General features: G+C 40.2%; 1 protein-coding gene, 1 long non-coding RNA gene and 1 pseudogene across 3 annotated transcripts in view; 1 reads left to right on the top strand and 2 right to left on the bottom strand.

Moving 5' to 3' along the window:
• FREM3 (FRAS1 related extracellular matrix 3) overlaps positions 1-23,258 on the bottom strand; it is a 98,646-nt gene that overhangs the window by 15,877 nt on the left and 59,511 nt on the right. For both annotated transcript variants that reach the window (XM_037740514.1, XM_017534521.2), the window contains exons 3-5: positions 18,383-18,529; positions 14,257-14,487; positions 11,185-11,310 (exon numbers count right to left, since the gene is read on the bottom strand). In XM_037740514.1, the coding sequence (XP_037596442.1) occupies positions 11,185-11,310; positions 14,257-14,487; positions 18,383-18,529 (504 nt within the window). The remainder of the gene's footprint in view (positions 1-11,184; positions 11,311-14,256; positions 14,488-18,382; positions 18,530-23,258) is intronic.
• LOC119472079 lies at positions 5,533-19,784 on the top strand. Its single transcript, XR_005201191.1, has 3 exons — positions 5,533-5,663; positions 17,627-17,630; positions 19,774-19,784. It is a non-coding gene; the product is annotated as an uncharacterized LOC119472079 (long non-coding RNA).
• LOC108308642 lies at positions 5,676-7,275 on the bottom strand (annotated as a pseudogene).

Genomic DNA, 23,258 nt, shown 5'->3' on the forward strand with positions numbered 1-23,258 from the left:
AGTATTTCAGTTTACATTCAGTGTGTTTGTTTTAAATGTTATTTTGATAATTTACTTGCATTAATATTCACCAATGTGAATGCACAGTTTGAAGAGTTTTGACAAATGCTTATAATCATGTGACCACTGCCACAATCATAACATAAAGCTTTTTTATCCATTCCCAAAAGTTGACTGTGTCTCTTGCAATCCATCTTCTTCCCTGTCTCCCAGGCCTTGGAAATCACAGATCTGCTTCATGTCATTGTAGATTTATTTCCCCTTATGAGAAATTTTATACAAATGAAGCATATGTTTTGAATCTTTCATTGAGCACAATGCTTTTGAGATTCATCCATGTACGGTGATTTGTTTTCCCTTTTATTGCTGGCTATTGTTTCCCATTGTGTGGCTATACCACAGTTTGTTAATCCATTTACCAGTTGCTAATTTGGGTTATTTCTAGTTCTTAGCAATTGTAAATAATGCTGCCATGACTATTCAAGTACGAGTCTTTGAGTGGGTATGTATATGTTGGTGCGAAAGCAATTGCGGTTTTCCCATTACTTTTAATGGCAATAACCACAATTACTTTTGTACCAATCTAATAATTTTTTTTCTAGAATAAATACGTAGGAGTAGGATTTCTAGGATTTGATGCAGTTTTTGCAGTTTTAAAACAGCAGGCCAGGCCCAGTGGCTCACACCTGTAATCCCAGCACTTTGGGAGGCCAAGGTGGGTGAATCACAAGATCAGGAGTTTAAGACCAGCCTGACCAATATGGTGAAACACTGTCTCTACTAAAGCTATGAAAATTAGCTGGGTGTGGTGGTGCGCACCTGTAGTCCCAGCTACTCAGGAGGCTGAGGCAGGAGAATTGCTTGAACCCAGGGGCAGAGGTTGCAGTAAACCAATATCGTGCCACTGCACTCCAGCCTGGGTGACAGAGCAAGACTCCATCTTAAAAAAAAAAAAAAGAGAAAAGAAAAAATCTAGCAACACATAGGTTTAGGGCTAAAAGACTGAAAAGTATTCATTGTAATTTAAATGATTTAGGCAGATCAGATTTAGGCAGAACAAACACTATAAAATAATATTATACCAGATAGGAAGTTTTTGAAAAGTATAAATATTTCCCACCATAGCGCATTTTAATAAGAAGCAATGGGGAGATGACAGTGAGATTCTGGACTGGATGCTCCAGTCTTGTAAGAGTGTTTCTTGCTTATAGCTATGGTACATGCACAAATGCATAATGACACCACTGTCATCTACACATCAGTACAAGTTGGTGTCCATCACTACATGTTGCCTGTACAGATCTAGGTTGTTAAAAAGTGATAGTGGTCTCCAACTGACCTCAGATGCTTTGCTCAGAAGGGCACTGACTCTAAAGTGTTTCAGAATGGTTTTTTTTTGAAACAACAAAAATTTTAGAATTATTCGGAAGTAACAAATCAACTGTTTTGCTATTCTGGAAACATAAAAATTGTTAGAGCTGGAGAGTTGATGAAAATAAAATGTGTTTGCTAGGGCAGAGGGCAGAAACTGATCAAAATGGAGAAGCACAAGGGGGACTATCACCTGGTGGGGAAGCTAGCTGAGTTTTCATGGAGGTCTATGCTTTGAAACCTTATTATTTCATGAGATTCCTTCTCTGGGGAAACATATGCTTGAAAGAGTTTCCGTGCTCAAGTCAACCAGGATAGGCTGGTTCTCGAGATGTGAGACATAGTTCTATCACTGAATGCCTAAGACAGGCACTCTCCAGTTAAATAGGGAAAGAGGTGAGGGGCTAGAATATAGAAAGGCTCTCAGGATGAGACGAAACACTGTCAGAGAGACCTTCTGTGTTCCAGGGCGCATGGACATAGGGAAAATGGTCTTAAGCTCTTACAACAATCTGATTAAATAGCAAACACCTTTTGGAATGCCTTTTAAAGAGCCAGATGTTTAAACAGAACTATACCTTGGAGAACACAATTCTCAATTTTGCCTAGCCATCAAGGGTGCAGTACGTTGGTATGACAGTGATATAACGAAGAACCTTGTCAGAAACTGCATGTTAACTCCTCAGGATAAATGCCAAAAGCAGATACTATACACCCTAGACTCACATAGTAAGTATCTAATACTGTCTTCACTAAATATAACTATCTGTATTAAACCTCTTTCTCAATATATATCACCTAATGAATATTCAAATAATGATTTATTTATAGTTCATGAAACAAAAGCAGTTGAGATTTTTCTTTTCTGTTTAATTTTTTTTTTTTTTTTTTTGTTAGTATTTGACCAATCCACTGGTTGACATAGATATGACCTTTAAGAAGGTTGATTTCTGGGTTAAATGAAAGACTGAAATATAATACTTCTTGAAAATCATTTGACTATTGAACTCTTTTAAAGCAGAAATCAAGACAATATGTTTTAGCAAGATTTTTAAACAAAAGTTGATGAAAAACGTTGTCTATGTAAATTGTACTTAATGAAAAAATTCAGTTGATCTAAATGGAATATTCCTTTTAGGATTCTAGAAATTTTACTTTGGGAAACTCTTTGATTAGTTATACTCAATAGCTAAGAACGTGAATACTGACATTCACTTACATAAAAAACAAACAAATAGTATTTTATCTGCAGCAAGTTAAGAATTCTCAGAACTTAAAGAGAAAATTCTGTTCTGAAAACATCAAATATATTCTGAGACAAAAGATATGGTCCCTGGTGATGGTCTGTACATATCCCATATTTAACAGTGGAGAGGCTTCAAGGAGTATAAGTGTATGATTTCCAGGTTGGTATCAAAGACACTTTAGTAATTGGGCCTCAAAGCTTGTTTGAGTGGCTTGACCAGTGGTAGTGCATAGCATCTTTGTGAGAAACATTAAAGAAGATTCATTGTTTGCAGGGGTAGATTATGAGGCACGATGTATTATAGTTTTAATGGGTGTGGGTTTAGTTCTCCAAAATTAAGGTTAAAACCAAAGATTCATTTCATATTAACCTAGGAGTTCCCTCCCTTAGCATGGTGATGTGCCAAACAGTGTTTTCCAAGCTGCTCTCCAAACAAGGCACACAAAGCTGATTTGCAAACTTTGCTGACTTTTGTTGTATTAATATTTCCACCATAGCCAACTTCAACTAACAATGTGAAGTCACTGAGCACAGAGTAGGGAAGAGGTGCACAGAATCAGCTTTTAGGAGCAGTTACTAGCTGGATCCAGCATACCACTTTATCTGTGATGATGATGGCATCGATTTCCCCTGCCCAGGCCTCCCTTATCTCACTGGCAGCCTGAGAATTTGTCAGATTATTTTTTAAATTGATGATTTATTTACCAAAGAGTATTTACAGCTCAGTTTCTGTGACTATATGTTACATTTGCATTACAAAAATCATAAATGTTAAAATCAGGGAGAAAGTCCTATTAAGGAACTACACTCAAAGGTAATTAAACCATTGTATTATGTTGTTTGGTTATGAGGTAGCCAGGACATTTTTATCAATAAGAAAACCGAGGCAGAGAATGCCCCGTGTTATCTAAGGAATCAAAGACCCATCTCCTGAGAATACGCCTAAAGCACTTTTCACTTTCTCTCATTGTCTTTAGTTATTTGATTATAAATTCTTTTAAACACATGATTTTCCTTTAATATATAGATTTTAATAGGGCAGCAAGACAAGCAATCAACCCCTATAAAGGGCAGCAGCTGAAACCTGGTTGGAGCAGGAGGCTTTTGGAGCCCCAGGTACAAGTCACTTCATGCCCCAGCAGGGCTGATGACTGAAGGGAGGTGGGGGAACCAGAGGAGAGAAGAGGAGGGTAGGAAAGGCTGGGCTGGAGCAGCATGAGAGCTTCTACCTAGAGGGGATTTTGGGACTTTTGTTTCCAGCAGACTGGCCAGTCAGGTACTCTGGGATGCCCTCACATTAAAAAAGAACTAGAAAAAATAATGATTCTGTCTTTTCTGTTTTTATATGTTATAGGGAATATTGTCAAATGTCAAATAACCCCCCCCAAACAAAACAAAATTGAAATTAAAAAAACCTAAAACAAACCATAAAAACCCTCCCTCAACCTGAAATCCATAGAAGGGATTCCCATTCAGTAGGTGATATCCCCAAAAGAGCAGGTGCACTATCACCATTGCAGGTGGAGATAGGCCTTGGGCATAGGGCACCTCACAGAGCTGACCAAGAAACTGTGGTTACACCTGAGGATACAGGGCAGCAGGAGTGTGTCTGCATCAGTAGTACCCTCTGAATCCTAGAATAAGCAAAGGAAACCTTTTTGGAGGAAAACATTTTCAAGTGGAGCCCTCAGATCTTTCACAGATTCAGATCAAATACGTATAAGATTTTAGATGTGTAGAAAAGACATCTCTACAAAGACAACTTTTAGAAGAAAAGCAAACTTCTTAACAACAATGGAAGCCAGAATACAGTCGAATAATAACTTTAAAATGCTGGGAGAGTATTACTGTCAATCTAGAATTTCAAGACAGGAGTTGAAATAAAGACATATTCTGATAAACAGAAAACAATGAGAGTTTACCCCCAGAAAACCTGCAGTAAGGGGATTTTTCAACCGTGTGATTTGTACTTCAGGAACAGAAAATGATAATCCCCCCAAACTGTCTGAGATGGAAAGTATAACTTCTATAACCTATGCACACATCTACAGCTAAATAAACTAACACAGAGAATCTGTTTTAAAAGGAAAGAAAGAAGAAAATCTTTCACCTGGTTATGCTTGGAATCCTCTCAAAATTATCTGCTTTCTACCTCCTTCTTAGGAGGTGACCCAGAGAAGAAGTCCAATCAATAAGTGGGGCTGGGTCCATGGCTTGTGGTTTCTAGGCAGTTCTTTTTAACTGGATAGAGTAGATCGTTAAAAACCTCAACATATTTGACTTGTTTCTGACCAAAAACCACAGGATGATTCAATACTGTTCCTACTCATTTGATTTTAGGTTCTGTGGTTTGTTCTTCATTGGCTGTTCCTTTCACTAAGAGCAGTTTTCTAACAAAAGAGTGACTAATGAGAAGAAAAAGATAGATGAGATTCTTCTTAAGTATGAAATAGGGCCAAGAAATGTCTAATTTGCAAGTCTTTACTTAAATAACCCTTGAGCTTAAAGCATTTCATTATAGAGCAATAATTTTTAGTTGGGCTGATTTTACCTGCTAGGGGAGACTTGGCAATGTCTGGTGACATTTTTGGGGGTCACAGCTGGGGGGGGAGATTCTACTTGCATCGAGTATATAGAGGCCAGGGATGCTGCTTAACATGCTCTTCTTTAAGATTTCCTCTTGAAAGTACCAGATATAGCCAGCTCCATATAATGTTAGCAACTCTTGTGTTTAAGCTAGTTTTACTCCATTACAAAGGACAGTTTTACTCCATTACACAGGACAGTCCCTACAGTAAATAGTTATTCATGACATTAATGGTGTCAAGGTTGAAAAGAGAAACAAGAATAAATTCTCTGCTGCCCTGGAAGACGGAGGATTTGGCAGTAAACAGATTATTTATTTATTTATTCCGAGCTAGCTGAGATTTTATTTTGGACCAAAAAAAAAGCAATTGAATTGTTTTTCAGCTGGAGGCATGGGCAAGGGGGGTCCCCAGGCAGTAAACTCCCGGCGGGTGGGCTGAGGGCTAGGTCTGAGCGTCGGGTGGGCCTCCTGTTTCCTGTGCTCCCCTGCACAGCGGCCTCCCTCCCGGGCTCTGGGGCAGCCTCAGGAGGGGCAGGCTGGGAGGGGCTGTTGCAGCTGTTCACTTGGGCAGGACCTCAGAGGACTCGGACACCAGCCTCCCATCGCGGGTCTCAATCTTCTTCACAACCACAGCCTTGGTGGAGCTGGTGCGGCTGACGATGCTGGAGCCCCCGTCAGAGCCAAAGCTGGAGCCCAGGCAGTAGCTGAGGCCGGGGCTTGTGAGGCCCCCACAGGCAGAGCTCAGACCACCTGCACAGCCGCTGGTGGTCTTCGTGTGGATACTCATGTTCTGCATCCCAGACTCCAGCCGGCTCTCCTCGCCCTCCAGTAGCTTGCGGTAGGTGGCGATCTCAATGTCCAGGGCCAGTTTGACATTCATCAGCTCCTGGTAGTCACGCAGCTGCCGTGCCATGTCCTGCTTGGCCTTCTGCAGGGCTTCCTCCAGCTGCTGCTGCTTGGCACGAGCATCCTTGAGTGCCTGCTCCCCGCGATGCTCAGCATCTGAAATGGCAGCCTCCAGGGAAGCCCTCTGGCCTTTGAGGCCCTCCATCTCGGCCTGGAGCCGGCTGATGTTCCGGTTCATCTCGGAGATCTCAGTCTTCGTAGCCGCAGGTCATCCCCGTGCTTCCCAGCCAGCATCCGCAGCTCCTCATACTTGATCTGGTGTATGCTCTCCGCCTCAGCCCGGCTGCAGTTGGTGATCTCCTCATACTGTGTCTTGACCTCAGCGATGATGCTATCCATGTCCAGGGAGCGGCTGTTGTCCATGGACAGCACCACAGACGTGTCTGAGATCTGAGACTGCAGCTCCCGGATCTCCTCTTCATACAGCTGCCTGAGGAAGTTGATCTCCTCAGTGCGTCCTTCCAGGCGAGACTCCAGCTCTACCTTGTTCATGTAAGCTTCATCCACATCCTTCTTGATGAGGACAAATTCATTCTCCATCTCTGTACGCTTATTGATCTCTTCCTCATACTTGTTCTGGAAGTCCTCCACCAGCCCCTGCATGTTGCCAAGCTCTGCCTCCAGCTTCAGCTTCTCCTGGCCCAGAGTCTCTAGCTGCCACCTCAGGTTGTTGATGTAGCTCTCAAACATGTTGTCCATGTTGCTCTGAGACGTTTTCTGCTGCTGCAGGAGGCTCCACTTGGTCTCCAGCATCGTGTTCTGCTGCTCCAGGAACCGCACCTTGTCAATGAAGGAAGCAAACTTGTTGTTGAGGGTCTTGATCTGCTCCTTCTTCTGGGTACGCATGGCCTGGATGTTGGGGTCCACGTCCAGCTTAATGGGGTTCAGCAGGCTCTGGTTGATGGTGACGGCGGTGATGCCTCCCATGCCTATGCCTCTGGCCCTTGCATAGCCTGCACCCAGGCCACCGCGGAAGCCAGTGCTGCTCACTGGGGAGAAGTTCGAGGAGCTCGAGTGGGCACTGGGCCCACTCGTGAAGGAGCGTCTGCTGAAGGCCCCGGGGCCAGAGGTGGACACCCTGTAGGACTTCTGGGTCACCCTGATGGACATGGTGGAGGCAGGACTGGAGGCAGGCGGGCTGAACCAGGGAGAGATTCCAGAAGGAGTGGAGAAGCTGCTGCTTCAACAGATAATTTATCTTAAGATATTTAAAACCAACTGCAAGGACAAACTTTTGCAATGTGTCTTCAAGATCTTCATGTTTGTTGTGTTTGACTGTATGTCCAGAGATAGATAGCCCTATTGTCTGTTCTTTAACTAAGATTTCCTCTTGAAAGCACCAGATACAGCCAGTTCCATATAATGTTAGCAACTCTTGCATTTAAGCTAGTTTTACTCCATTTGGGAAGTAAAAAGTGAAGGGGAGAAAAAACAAGCTAGGTGACGTACTCCTTGGAGTCTTTCTCCTTAGCTAGCTGATCACTGAAAGGATGTGCCTGGGGCTCTAGTTTGGGTCTTATAATAATGGTAAGCGCGTGGGAGCTAGGCGGTATGGTTAAGGCTGGACAGACCAGCTATTGTAGGAAGGGTACTCGTGCTTTGCTCTGGGATTCGAGCTGGGCTTCTTCTGGTATTAGTGGCATATTTTCTGTCTACAGCCAAAGTGTTCAGCAGACAATGGTGCTAAGGTCTCTCAGATGTGAATGAAAGAGATGAGATGGTAAACAGCTCAGTTGAGTAGATCACATGTAATTGCTAAGCTGGAAGGATTCACTGAGGGTCTGTTCATCCCTTGGAAAGAGGAATGCTGCAGAAGGACCATCCAAATGAATAGGGAGACTCAGAATGTCTGGCCGGGAGTCAGCGAGGATGGGGGGGTGCTGTTTCCCTAAGTGGGAAGGCTACACCTAAATTTAGCTTCTTATAGGATTCCCTATGGAATCCAACTTCCCATGCGATTTGCAGATGTGAAAGCTGACATGCCTGGAAAACTCCCTGCATAGCTGGTGCATAACTCACACTGCTTGGCACCTGAGCCTTGACCCCCGGAACCCCACATAAGAAAGTATTTTCATGTTTGTGGTAAAAAAGAAAATAAAAAGAAAAAGATATAACAGAGTTAGGGGCTCTTCCTGGAACACTAAGCCACTGTATGCATGGTATACAGTGCATGCATGGCATCTTGACTCTTGCATACCTCTTGGTGGAACTGAAACTGAGGGCTAAGTTGATTAAGTTTGCCAAACTTAACCTGCCTTGCTTGCTTTTAACAGCTTACTTATGGTTGATCTTAAAACTCCCACTTAGCAGCCAGGTATGGTGGCACACACCTGTAATCCCAGCACTTTGGGAAGCCAAGGCAGGAGAATTGCTTGAGGCCAGGAGTTTAAGACAAGCCTGGGCAACATAGCGACAACTCCAGCTCTACAAAAAATTTAAAAAATTAGCCCTACATAGGTTGGTGCCTGTAGTCGCAGCTACTCCAGAGGGTGAGGTGGAAGGATGGCCTCAGGCTCAGACCAGGAGTTTGAGCCTGCAGTGAGCTGTGATGGAGTCACTGAACTACAGCCTGGGTGACAGAGTGAGACCCTGTCTTAAAATCCTCTCCCAACCTACCAAGAAAACAACAAAAAACTCCCACTAGCAGATTGCTTAGCCAAACAATACATAACTAAACTCCCACTAGCTTCCTTATAGATAACATCTCTGTGGGGCACTATGGTAATGTTGCATAAAGTTGTTTTTCAGGAAGGAGGGGACAGCTGTCATCTAGTTCAAGCTGGTTGAGACCACTGACCCTTCAACTGGACCTGCTCAAGCGACCTTTTGATGTCAGAAGGCCAAAGGCTCCAACCTCAGATTGTGCTAACACTGTCATTTTGTGCATACATGTCCTATGAAGAACCATGTAGCTTAATTAAGTTTGCACAGAAACCCTGTTTACCTCACCTTCCCTACTTGCCAATTACCCTTCCCCATGCTTTGGACGACTCTGCTTTCTATTTCATAAGTACCCCCAAACCCTCTTTTCAAAGAGATGAATTTTGATTTGTTCTCTTGTATCTTTGTATGGTGGCCTTGTGAAGAAAATCTTTTCTCTTTTGCAAAACCTGTCACCACAGTGATTGGCTTGCTGTGCACAAGCAGAATGAACCTGGCCAGTAACAGAATTACAAGAGTGAAAGTTGTAAATCTTCTTATATTCATATTGTGTGCCATTGTGGTATTTGTTCTTACCTACTCCCCATGTATACGTAAATATCTCAGAGGATGAAAGTTCAATTTTGTTACTTAAACATCTCTGGAAGTTGTGTTAAGGTAAATGTTTAACAATTACTTATTTATATAAATAAAATGAACACAGGAGTATGTGTCTATCCTTTTTAACCTGTCAAATATAAACTGTTAATTCTCTGGAATATAAACTGTTAACTCTCTGGAATATAAACTGTTGATTCTAGAAAAGACAGCAGAAGACTTTTCACCAAGATTTAGATTTGATCCATGATATTTGAACACACCTGGGCAGAAAGTACAAAGCCTTTGACCCTTATATTTTCTAACATAACTGTATTAAATATGGTGAAAATGGGAAACATTATTTATTATTGAATGGAGCAAGAGAGGCAGTGGAATTGGGTTTGGGAGAACTCTTTTGAAAGGTTAAAAAGGATAGACAGCATATCTACATGTGTATGTAGGTAGGAGCTACATACACAGTGCGATGGAAAACAGACTCATGCTTTGTATGTTACTAATAATTCACAAATACTAAACAGGGCTACAGGTAAGTGAAGGAGGCAACTAGTTTTATGCTGTGTTTTGCTGGGGATCTTAAGGCCCTACCATTAAAGTTTTCATCTGCCAAGGTACTGCCTGCCCTTGCTAAATGATTAGTCCATCATCAGTGTTCACAGACAATGTAGTGGGGGTATAATGTTAAAAAAAATTGTTTGGGAGAGAAAGAAAAGCTGGAGGAATAGATTTTCCCTCACTGACGTACCAACAAGCAGGAGCACTGATTTTGAGAGACTGAATATAGAGATGGACAATGGCCATACAACATATAAAAAGAGAACTGTGACCCACAAGCTGCAGCAATTAGTCCAGGAAGCCAAGCCACCACCTCTGTAGCAAACAGTAATCAAATGGTCAAGACTTACTCGATAACTGCCAGCTTCTCTAATTTCTGCTCCCACTTTGAATTTAGGACCAACCAGAGAGAGCCAAATATGCTCTCCTAACCAATCAGATTGGATGCCTGCTTCTACTAAGCGGGTCTCCATATTCCCAGGCCAACAGCTTCCAATCAGGGCATACCTGATACCTTTCCTTTTTCCACTCTAAAGTTTTGTCATGCTTCTGCCTGCCAGTGAGCCTGTCACGTGCAAGTGATGGTGGCTGACTCGCATGCTACAGCAAGCTCCAAATAAACAGCCTTTTCTTGGTGTCATTTGGGTGGTCTTCATTTATTTCTGCGATTTTCATTTTCTACATAGTTACTAATGAGATGTTAGAGAATCTGATCCTGCAGGGATGAGACATGAGACAGCTAAATTTGACAGTATAGAAGTGGTCAAAAAGAATGGAACCTTGTTTTGTGTGCAAAGATGCCTGAGCTCATGGTTGGGGGGCATGTGTGCTTGTGAGATGGGGTGAAAGGAGAAGAGAAACTGAGTAGTATACACAGATTATTTTACAATATTACCCAGAGGCAATGCTGACTATTAAAAATAAGAATCTTGAATTTATACATTTTTGACCAGCACACATAAACCATTTGGACGTAAAATGTCTCATCTGACGCTTATGAATGTCTCATTTCACTAACCCCATCCTGGGGTAGTCAAAATAGATATTTTAATCTCAATTTTGAATAAAGTGTTATCCCTGGTTGAGGAGACTAGCTCAGAGTAGCAGCAAAGGGGGTTTTCAGCAGGGTGTGCATGATAAGGGGCCCAGGGGTCCAGCACCTTAACTCTGCTTTGCTCACCCCCTGTGCTACTCCCAGAATTACCACAATCCTGTTCTCATCATCTTATTCCTGCAAACAGGACCACACAGAGCCTCATACCTTGACATGTGGAGCAAATGACCATTAGTTCCTGGCTTGCATCTCCAGATCGTCTTACTGGAATCAAAAGTTCCCCAATGTCCTCTTCTATTTTGTATTCCGCCTCTGGAATATAAACTGTTGATTCTAGAAAAGACAGCAGAAGACTTTTCACCAAGATTTAGATTTGATCGGTGATATTTGAACACACCTGAGCAGAAATGTACAAAGTCTTTGACCCTTATATTTTATAACATGATTGACTGTATTAAATATGGTGAGAATGGGAAACATTATTTATTATTGAGTGGAGCCAGAGAGGCAGTGGAATTGGATTTAGGAGATTTCTTTTGAAAGGTTAAAAAGGATAGACAGAATTAAAATAGAAAACAAAAATGTTGCAGCAATTCCATGTCTTTTTTTTTCTTCTGAGGTAAATTTTAAGTCTTCTAAATGGAGATCACGTATTTCTGTCCTTGCTTTACTTTTACTGTTTATTTTTAATATTTTAACAATCAAGTACTCTAATTCATTAATGAGGAAAACTTTTCTTGCTTCATTCCACAAACAACTTATTTAACATTTACTGAACAGACACTGTGTGTAAGACACTGCGCTGGTCATTTAATATGCTGAGAAAAATAAGCTACAGGTCCTTCCCTCAATTTTAAAGATAATATTACTGCTGAAATTTACTGAGTTGTGAATATGTGCATACACGTTTGTGTGTGTGTGTGTATGTGTGTGCATATACCTAGACATCATCAAAACATTCATTGAAATATTGATATGAATATTGGTCATGTCTTGTTGATGGTATATTGTGTACTATTTTTTGGGGCGGTGGGTAAGAGATTTTAGATGTTTTCCAAGGCATTTTATTAAGCATGCCTTGTGCAATTAAAATATAGGTGCTTATTTACAAATAAAGTTTAAAAGGAGGCTGTTCCAATGCATAGCATGAAGTGGAGAACTGCAGTAACTATCTATGAAACCACATTTAATTTCCTTAGTTCTTTTCCTCATGTTATATATGCACCTAGATTCTTCCTCTTAGTGATGAAAGCAAAAAGGGAAAAGATTGTAGGCAACCATCTTTTTTTTTTTTTTTGAGACAAGGTCTTACTCTGTCACCCAGCTGGAGCAGTATGTCACGATCTCGGCTCACTGTCACCTTTGCCTCCTGGGTTCTAGCGATTCTCATGCTCCAACCTCCCGAATAGCTGGGATTACAGGTGTGTGCTACCATGCATAGCTAAATTTTGTATTTTTAGTTGAGATGGGGTTTCGCTATGTTGACCAGACTGGTCTTGAACTCCTGGACTCTAGTGATCTACCTGCCTTGGCCTCCCAAAATGCTGGGATTACAGGTGTCAGCCACTGCACTCGGCTGGCAATCATCTTCCTTTTTTTCTCTTTTGGAACTATTACTAAATGATAATTCAGAATTCAATGTTAAATTATCTAGCTATTACATATTAATTTTTTTCTTATTTACTTTCCTGCCTACATTAGCTTCAACAGATACAAGCATCAACCTCCAGGAAAACACTGGCCCTGAGTCACAGGCAGAAAAGACCAGTGATAATTTTCTTTCCTCCATTTTACCCGTGTGGTAGTCTGCTATCTTCACATCTTTCTATTCAAAACGTTGGCATCATGGAAGAAGCTAAAAGTAAATTAAAGTTATCAATGTTGTGTGAAAAAATTGATACAATAGGACTAAGTTATTCAGTCATGTCCTCTATTTTTTTCAAATCTGGAAAGCCTGTTTCTATATGCTCTTCTAATAAAAATCCCATTTATTTTTCAAGATTCAGCTCAAACTCTGCTTCTTTCATGAGCCTTAATTACTTGGGACCATGATGATCTGTCTATGTTCTTCTCCTTTCCACATGTGTCTTACATTTACTTCATAACTGATTCATGTATCAAAGTGTTGTGTTCAACAAAACTGGTCTAATATCTGATTCATTAGACCAGTTGTGGGGCAGTGTTTTCTACTTCTTTTGTATCTGCTAAAGAGCAGAGCATATAGAATAGTACTCCTCAAATTATGTTGTAACAAAACCAAAACTCAGAGATTTTAAAAGACATTCCTTGAAGATGACGAAAAAAAAAAAAAAAGAAAAATATCCATAGTCCAGTTTGGAAAAATTAAACACAATTAAATGTGTTTCTTTAAAGGAGAGTTTCTCAGAATCCTTAATATGCTAACATGAATTATGATGCCTCAAAAGAGGGATGAAGTTCAAAATGGTTCCTAGACTTGTTTGACGATGAAAAGCTTTCCATCCCCTGTGGATGTCTATTACACTAATGTTCTTGTATGCAGTTCAGAACATGCTAATGCAGGGGATTCCTCATCGAGCCTTGTGGAGCTTAAGTCCTGCTCCTGGGTTGTAAGCTATGCACTTCCAGGTGATACATGACCTCTTTTAACTACTGTGTAGAATCAATGTGGTTAATTACAATTCAGTGATGAATACGAATCCCCTGCTCCCTTTAGGGAATATTCTTCTACTTCCAAAAAAGGGACAGCAAAGCATGATTACTGCTCAGATTTCTTTTCCTTCTAATTTATCTGGGGAGATATTTGCTGAAAGAATGAATGCATAAAATGAACCAATGAATTCAAGGATATGATGTACAATAATAACAAAACTTCAGGGAACACATGTTAAAACGAATGAGTTGGCTGCTACCCAGGAGCCACATCTAGGGCAATGGATTTCTAAGTCCCCACTTGATCTGGCTGTGAAAAGATGGGGGCCCTGGAATGAGTCCTGAGAATTAGCCATCTAGGAGCAGAGGTGCTTCATACCTATGGTGTGCAGAAAGCATGCAGTAAGGACTTGTATATGTATATTACAGAAATGCTGGTAAAGATCCTATTTAATCTCCTATATTCTTTTTCAAAAATTGTGAGAGCAAATGAAAAATTACTGTCTATAAAGTGATTTACTTTACTTTAAATCCTAAATGGATATGAACGCATCTAGTGGCTTACAGAGCCTGAGGGAAGTATGAATGCTGGAAATGGAGTCACGAACCTGTACTGGTTAATAAAGCAAATCAATCAATGTCACATACCATCTCCAGGGTCTACAATTTCAACTGTTGCCATTTCCGGAAATGCCAGTGCAGCCATGAGAGGTTCTGATAGAATGATGTGGAAGGTCTCTGAAGTCTCATATTCATTGTCAGGTATAATTCTCACTCTCAATGTGGCTGTAGTCTGTCCAGGATTGAATTGGACCTGTTTATTGCTCTTCCATTTAAAATCTTTATCTTTTTTTGCAGTTTCATCTTTGGTACCAATGCCTGAATAAAAATCAGAAAACTATAAACATAGTCAAAGTGACTGAAGGCATGTTCTCCTTTCAAAGTGGTTTCTATTATTAACAAAAGTAGATACCATAGAAATTGCTTTTTGTAAATGATCCTTCTTGACTAAGAGAGTGTAAGTAAGCAGAATTGAATAGAATTGAGAAGAAAACATGGAAGGGTGTTGGTGTCACCACATGTGGGGGTCTGTCCTGCAGACTTTGACTCAATGACAGATGAATAAAGTACACTGTCACACAGATATTATGATTTGCTAGTTCAGTTGAGGCTCTGTGGCTGCTTACAGACTCCTTGGAGGGTTGTGTAAACAGCTGCAGCTGCCAGCCCTCCCCAGCTAGTGAGACTCGCATTTATTTAGTAAAGTTTAATTGACAAAGGCTTGAGTCAACACCACTAGAGGCTGATTAAAGGACAGGTTCTGATGCTTAAAGCAAGCAATATTAGTAGGTAATTTCCTTGGTCAATTTCCTTTCGAGACAGCCACCTGGCTCAAAGGTTAGCTTTAAGGCCACATGAGTAAACAAGCTAGCTAGGTAAACTACTCATATTCCTTTGTATTAGCACCTTAATCTCTCTGGCACCTGCAAACAGATGTAGAAGAACATTCCCTAAAGTGGGAGGTGGGGGATTAGTATACATCTCTTTAATTTTAAATAAGCACATCAATTACATACAGTAGTTCTACCTTCAGCCAAGAACTATAGAAAAAACCTTTAGGCCTTCCAAAAGGGTTTTAGACTACATTCTATAACTTTCTCTAATATTTTTCCCTTAATATTTTTGCCACCACCTTGAGTGAATTCCCACAGAAAGGGGATTGACAGAAAGAAGAGAACAAAGAACAGTCTTATTTAACTTATTTATTCTAGCAACGTTTACTGAGATCCTCTGACGTGCCAAACTCTACCAGATGCTGGGGATTCAGAGATGAATAATAAATTGTCCCAATCCCCAGAAAGTTCACAGTCTTAAGAGAAAGATACTAGAATACGAGCTCTATGGAGGTAGACATCTTTGGCCATGGTGTTCACTGATGAATTCCTGGGAATTAGGACAGTGTTTGGCATGTAGTAGGTATTCAATAAAAATGTTTGAGTGACCATTTTGTATCTGATAATTTCAATTCCTACAGCCTTTGGAAGAATGAGCCTGAAAGTTGTTTTCTCATGCAGATTCTTATTTGTGGTGGCTTGTTTCCTCATATGTTTAGTGATTTTTTGATTGTAAGAGAATTCTTAGTAATTTTTCAGGCAATTAATGCAATGTTGGAGAAAATGGAGAGAGACAAGAGATTTGAGCTCTGTTAAGAAACAGTAATTAGCAACTTACTGAAGAGACTAAACAACAACAGCAAAATAGTGTTAAAATACCCAATGTGAGATACAATGGTGAAAGGTATCACCCCATCCCCCATCAAGACTAAACAGATCTTCCTCTCAACCCAAACTGTTCAAGTAGCATTCTAATATTGTTTGGTTTTGATTTTAACATACCCAGAAAGCAATACTTATGCCTCACCATTTCAGATGTCATTATAAGGGTTAGTTACATTCTGCAGTTGTTTGGATGTGTGAAATCACATATGGTGACCTGACACCAGCTATGGTGAAAACTTGATATAAAGTAAGATTATTAGCCCCTCATGCAATTTCTTGGCCTCATTCTCAAATAATCTGAAACCTTGTAAAAGATACCCAAAGATATAGAAAATGAAAATAATTTCAAAGGTAGACTAGTTAGTGTTGCCCTTGCAAAATTGCTGAAGAAAACCTGCATAATCAGTTTGGTGACTGAGAGTGAAGGTCCAGTATTTAGGAAGAGCCTCCTTTGGCCACATGTTGGAAGTGGAGAATATAAAGAAGAGTGAATGATGTCCTCAGCCAAAGCTTAGGTAGAGCTCAGTGGCGCTGCTATAGGAATGAAGCAGGCACATGGCTATTTACTTAATATTTGGTGAGCATTGTCTCTTTGTGATGTGCTTAGGATGTCACACAGAATTAGGCACAGCCACCACTACCCTCAAGAGATTTTCCATTTTGAAAGAGGCAAACAGATAAACAGGTGATTTTAATTGTGTTTGATGAATGCTATAGAATGGTATTTATCACTTGTTGAGCATCTACGGTATGCAAGGAACCGTGCTAGATTGATTTATAATCATTATTACAGATTATCTTCAAGCACATAGTGAGGTGGATAATTTATTGACATATAAGGAAACTGAACTCTTTTGAAAGTCACAAAAAAGATTAAGTGACAGAGCAGGAAGTCAAACTCCACAGTTTTGTTCCTTTTTTCTTCTGGATCCTGTGCATCGACTATTAGCCTGGGGTGGGGTAGGGGCAACAGGAGCACTTCCTGGAGTGTCTGGGTGAGATGCTTTAGAGGTTCCTGTCTGTGATGCTGAGTAGTATTGTGATTTTAAAGAGTATTTACAGAAAAAAAAGGATGGCTGTAGTTTACTTAACAACAAATATTGGTGACTACCATATGCCCCATACTGTTCGTAGGGTTGGACATAACCCAAGATGTAGTTCCTGACCTTATGGAGCTGAAATCTACTTGGGGAGACAAATAGACACATGATCCATGCCAATTATGGCAAGTGCATGAAGAACCATACAGCAGGACACAGATATAGAGCGTGGCAGGGGTGAGTTTAGACAGGGTGGCCAGAAGGTATTCCAAAGGGTTTAGTTAGTTGGCAAACATTCACATGATTCTGAGCAGATGAACTTTTTTTTTCTTGAGTCAGGATACAAAAATACTTCTTGACATATTAACCCAAACTCACAAGAAGGCCTTGAGATAAAGAATTGTGGAAGCAGGGCTTGACGAGAGGAGGGAAGCATATTTCAGCTGAAGGTTCCTGGCAGCGAGTTCCACCATGTGTTGATGAAGTAACCTGGAATGCAGGCTAAGGCTGAGGGCCACCCAGAAATCAGGGCGCTCTTTGGCTGACCCCTTCTCCTAAGAGAACAGTCCATTTTAGGAGCCCTGGGCCTGGAGCAGAGACTGAAGAAAGCTTGCCTTTTCTTGATTGCTTGTTTTCTCTCCAGCTCATTTCTTCCCTGGCTTCTCTCCAACAGTTTTGATATTTTGCCTGGGCTCTGAGTGGGGTCCTGTGTGTCAGGGAAACTCAATGCTTAATTGTAAAATGAAGACAATATAACCCTATCTGTCTTCTTAATAGATTATGTAAATAAAGGCAAAATGATTTCTGAAAGTTCTGGCAGCTAAAGATGTTATGAAAATTCAATGGCTTATTAGAACAATTATTGTTAATTATTAATGATAATGAGATATACTAGGCAGGCATTATGTATGTGTTTACTCCAAGAGGACATATTTTTGTACTAGGCCCTTGTAGAAGATAAAGAAATTCAACACTGTACATGTCCCCAAGGAATTTATAACCTACTAGCAAGGTTAAAAACAATTATACATAATCAAAAGAAATATCTAGAACTAAACACAGTAGTGCATCGTGTACTCATAAATAATTTTTCAAAAGAAATAGCTGAAACAGAGGCTAAAAATATATGCTTAAAACAACTCTGAAGTAAATTGAGTGACTTGAGGATTGTGGGATGGCTCTGAAGTGTCTTAATTTTCCTGGTGAGTTATAAAAGAGGGAAAGATGTAACTTGCTAGAAAGAGGAAAACGGGAAGAATGATAAAAATTGATATACATCTAAGCCCCATAACTCACATGGAACAAAAACCCCAGTACAATTTCACACACACTCTTTTAGAGATTTCTCCAGATCAGTTACTTATTCTCTTTCAGTATACTTTCTTATAATCATTTTTGGTCCTAGATTTCATGTTTCCATAACCTTTTACCAACAACCAATCCAAAGTTACTTACTGATAAATGATGTTTCTCCAAGGTGTCCTCTGCGTATAAGGGTCACTTCTAAGAATGTGGAGTCTTCATCCACGATGTAGTACTCTTTCTCCAAACAAATCCAAGCCCAGTTTAGATGGAAAGACTGATTTGTTAGTTTATTTCCTCCTGCAATTGATAGGGGCAAAGGAGAAGTCAGCTGGAGTGCTTAAAGGCAAAAGTCAATGATCAAGGTGTACATTTTGCTTCTGAAACCAGGAATTTCAAAACATACTCTTGTTTAATTTTATTTTTTGGTAGAGAGAGGAAATGTTCTTTGTTTCTCTAGAGGATGTCATGAGCATCGGCTTAAGCCCTATTCCCTCTGCTTAATCTGGAGGGAGCCAGGTGCCTCCTATTCACAAAGGGCCTTGTGCACCAGGGTTCCAAAGAGCCAGAGCTTGGTAGTTTTAAATTCAGCTCATACTTAACACCTCTCTCTGTCTCTCTCTGCCTCTCTTGTTCACTTCCTCTCTCTCTGCCTTCTCCATTTTTTTTCTTCACTTTGAACTTACTCTTTTGTAGTATTTGTGCATCCATTTGATCTCATATTAGTCTGGAAGTCCCTTGAAGGCAATGCCGACATTATATTTACTTATTTTGTCACTGTCATGACCTAGTATGATGTATTGAACTTGTACGCACTAATGTTTAAAAACTACCCATGAAGAGGACAATAGACAGGGATATATGGGCTCTATCTTATTCCCTCTTGTCCACACCGAGTCACTAGCCTCTTTGTGAAAGATCAACCCAGCCACTTGTTGTGGCTGTATAATGTTTGTGCATTGGTAGCAAGAGAAGGTCTCCCTCATCTGGGGAGAGGTTGCTGCAAATAATCATCTGGGAAAGGATGTCGAAGTAGAAATCTTTAGGACTCAGTTTCAACTGATGGGGCAATATGATACATATCAGATACCAAAGTGACTGTGCGTGAACTTTACCAAATAAATCTTTACTAAGCAGTTCCATAGTTACGGCACCCCTTAGTCAGATCAAACATATCAAAATGGGGCAGTGTGTGGACAAGAATTTGTGAAGAGAGTCTTTAGAAAAAGTTGATGCTGTGGTGGAAATCTTTATTACCACCAAGAAGGGTATGGGTATGAGGTGGGGCTACAGCCCTACCTCCAGCCTACAGGCTTCAGGGACATCCTGGAGAGCTTGACATCTTCTATAGTTGGAGTCCATGTGACTTATTCATTTCCAAAAAAGACTGGCAGGGGAAAGGAGTGAGCAGAGAGGGCTGCACTGGGAAGCAATTGAGTAGCTGTGAAGAGTAGGACAAAGAAAGCAAATATATGGACTAAAGGTTGGCCATCCGTCCAATAGGACCAGTTAAAGGAGACAACAGGATTTCAGCAGAAAGGAAGCTGAGAGCTGACCACCAGATTCCCATGGGTTGCACAGGTGGTAAGAAATGAGGAGATTCCAAAGACAGGAATCTTCAAGGAACCCACGTAAGCACCAAGTAAAGAGGGGGTCCTTTTTAAAGAGCTGCTGCCCAGGGGCCTCCAATATCAGAAGGCAATGATACTTTTTCTTCCTTCCTTCCTTCATTTCTTTCTTTCTTTCTCTCTCTCTCTCTCTGTCTTTCTCTCTCCTTCCTTCCTTCCTTCCTTCCTTCCTTCCTTCTTTCTTTCTTTCTTTCTCTTCTTTCTTTCTTTCTTTCTTTCTTTTTCCTTCTTTCTTTCTTTCTTTCTTCTTTCTTTCTTTCTTTCTTTCTTTCTTTCTTTCTTTCTCTCTCTCTTTCTTTCTTCTTTCTTTCTTTCTTCTTTTTTTTGCCATCTCATGCCATTCAAAATGGCAATTATTATTATTATTTTTATTATACTTTAAGTTCTGGGGTATATGTGCAGAATGTGCAGGTTTGTCACACAGGTATACACGTGCCATGGTGGTCTGCTGCACCCCATCATCCCATCATCTACATTAGGTATTTCTCCTAATGCTGCCCATCTCCTAGCCCCCCAGCCCCCAACAGGCCTCTGTGTGTGATGTTCCCTTCCCTGTATCCATGTGTTCTTGGCAATGATACTTTCTGTACTAGACTGTGCTCTGCCTCCCTTATCTCTTCTCTCTCTAGAGTCAACCTTGGAAGAGCAAAGGCTTGGTAGTAAGCAAGAGGAACCATGAGCATGGAAAGAAGGAAGCCGTCCTCAGCCCTCCTTCGTACTGCAGGTTCTGACCCATAGTGGCAAACAAGTCTCAGTAGAAAACAAACACTGAGATTTAATCCTACTTGGGCTTACATGAACTCACTGATGTGTAACTGCGAGATAAATGTCTATGTTGATTTTCATGTTTACTCTCCATCATTTTCTTTCTCTTTAAAAAAATAACATTATTGAAACTATTGTGGGTACTCTGATAAATTTTAAAAAAGGACAAATGTGCCCCAAATTTTTAAAAAACCATATTGTTTACAGTTTGAAACCACTTTAATTCTTCATGTATGTAGTCCTTTAGATTTTGAAATCATGAGTCATGACAGTAGTTTATATTTGCTTATTCATTTTGTGTCTTTTTCACAGTTCTTTTATATACTGTCGTGTGTTTTATTCTACAAACACATTACAGAGTATGGCAAATATTAGTCTCAATTTATAACTGGACAGTTTCAAGAGGAGGAGCCAATTTGACCAGGTGCCCACAGGTGAGTGGCGAGGTCAGTTTTGCAGTCTGCCAGTCCAGAGCTCTGTCTTTCACTCTGAGCTGCCATTCCTGTGAGTTAGGAATGAGTGCAACGCAAACACTTCAAAAGCAAAGTAGGAAAAATCAATTGCAGATCAGCCTCTCTGAATCAAAACATGCATAGTGGGAAGGGTTTAACAATTAGAGATAGAAACATTTCCAGAATCCAAACAGCTAATTTATAGTCTAGTGATGAAGAGCATAGACTATTGAGTCACATGGACCCCGGCTCTGGGTCTGCCACTTATGAGCCATTTGATCATAAGCAAATTATGGATCTTCGGTTTCTTCATCTGTAAATGTGATATAGTAGCATTATGTGCTCTATAGGATTGTTGTGAGAATCAAAGAAAATAATGCTACCAAATGCCTGACACAAATTAGGTGGTCAATAAACGTGGGTTCTCATCATTAGGGTTTCAAAACAGTGTAGAATTGATTTACACTAGGCTATATTGCTTCTTTTGACTTTGCTTTCACTATTGACTGGTTAATGTGTCTTTTTAAAAGTGGCTAGTATCATAGAAACAGCCTATGTTAGAACTTTGAACTCCTCTTTTATTATAACATTTTGCTTCTTAAAGTACTTTCCTGTCATATTTTATATTCCTTTGCAATCTGCCTACATTTCTCCTGCCCCCCCCACCCCGTACCCAACAACACTATTGTTACTATTTTGTTGAAATTTTTGTATGCCTAGCCCTTGAGCAAGATAATGAAATATGAAAGCATCATCCTCTTTAAGCATAAGCTACTTAGTTACTGTAACCTGACATCACCTGCCAACTCAGTGCTTTCTGTGAGCACATTCTTGCTGTTAGGCACCATATCAATTCACTTTCTAGAGGAATGAGAAAGATAAACATGGTTTGGGATAAATAAGAAATATTCTGTTGCAAAACATTTAAAGGGGGCCTACTTTAAACCAAGTATGTTAGGAGAAAGAAGCTGGTAGGAATTGTTTCTGGTTCTAGATGAATCCAAGAAGGTGAAATCCATCTATACATGTTTTAAAGCTATATTCATTAATATTGCTAAATAAAATTAACCTTAGAAATAGAGAAGTAAATATCTGAGGAACAACTCAATGGGGTTTTGGCCTAAAGATACAAGTGGCTGAAATGTAGTAAGTACATGTATTGGCAAAGAACCAGAAAAAAGACTGTCTATCAAAAGTCAAAATAAAATGGTGATGATAGAGCAGAAGAGAGTTTTCATTAAGGCGTTTTCTCTTTCCCTCTCTCTATAAATTAACCAATCAGAAATAAATGGCTTCCTGGTGTATTGGTCACACCTTACAAATTGATCCCAAGTACCCACTTCTTATTCTCTGCTAAAAATGTTATTTTATTCCAATTAAATGGGAATTTGTGCCAAAGACAATATTATTTGATTCTGGGACTGGCTTGGTACTTAATGCTTAAATCTTGAAGGAGCTACCATTGTAATTGCCAGTTTACTACAGAAATAAACATCTAGAAAAGTTGTGTTATTGTAATGCTGTACTATTATTTATTTATTGAGACAGAGCCTTGCTCCATCACCCAGGCTGGAGTACAGTAGTGCTGCCTCAGCTCACTGCAACCTCTACCTTCCAGATTCAAGCAATTCTCCTGCCTCAGCCTCCTAACTGGGATTATAGGCAAGTGTTACCACACTCAGCTAATTGTTTCTATAAGAGTCATTCTAAGTAGTAGAGATAATATCTATATATTTTTATTTCCCTACTGTAGGCATTGACCTTTAGGATTCTCTAATTCCACCAGAAAATAAGACATGTATATATGAAACTGTTAAATTACAACACAAGGCCAATATAATTATGGATAGAAATGAATGGAGCAAAATAAGTAGAAAGGAAGACTTCCTGGGAGGACGGGACTAGGAGAGATGGGTAGAATTCTCTCTGCAAAGAAGAAGAAGGGGCCATTTTAATATGGAGGGAGAAGAAGGTAGACTTGGAGGAAGAAGAGTGAAGGAGACTTATAAGGGCATGGGATGTTCTTGAAAATTTGTAGTACAGTATTTTTAGTAAAATGCACTGTTTCTAAGGCATGACAAGACCACTTCAGAATGGATTCACAACTAGCCCTCATGCCTTTCTTTGCCTGGTTTCCAACATAGCTGTTCTTGTCTAATTCTGCTTTAAAGATGTATTGCATTT

This window comes from Cebus imitator, unplaced genomic scaffold, assembly GCF_001604975.1.
Source record: "Cebus imitator isolate Cc_AM_T3 unplaced genomic scaffold, Cebus_imitator-1.0 Scaffold4, whole genome shotgun sequence".
NCBI classification, from domain to species: domain Eukaryota; kingdom Metazoa; phylum Chordata; class Mammalia; order Primates; family Cebidae; genus Cebus; species Cebus imitator.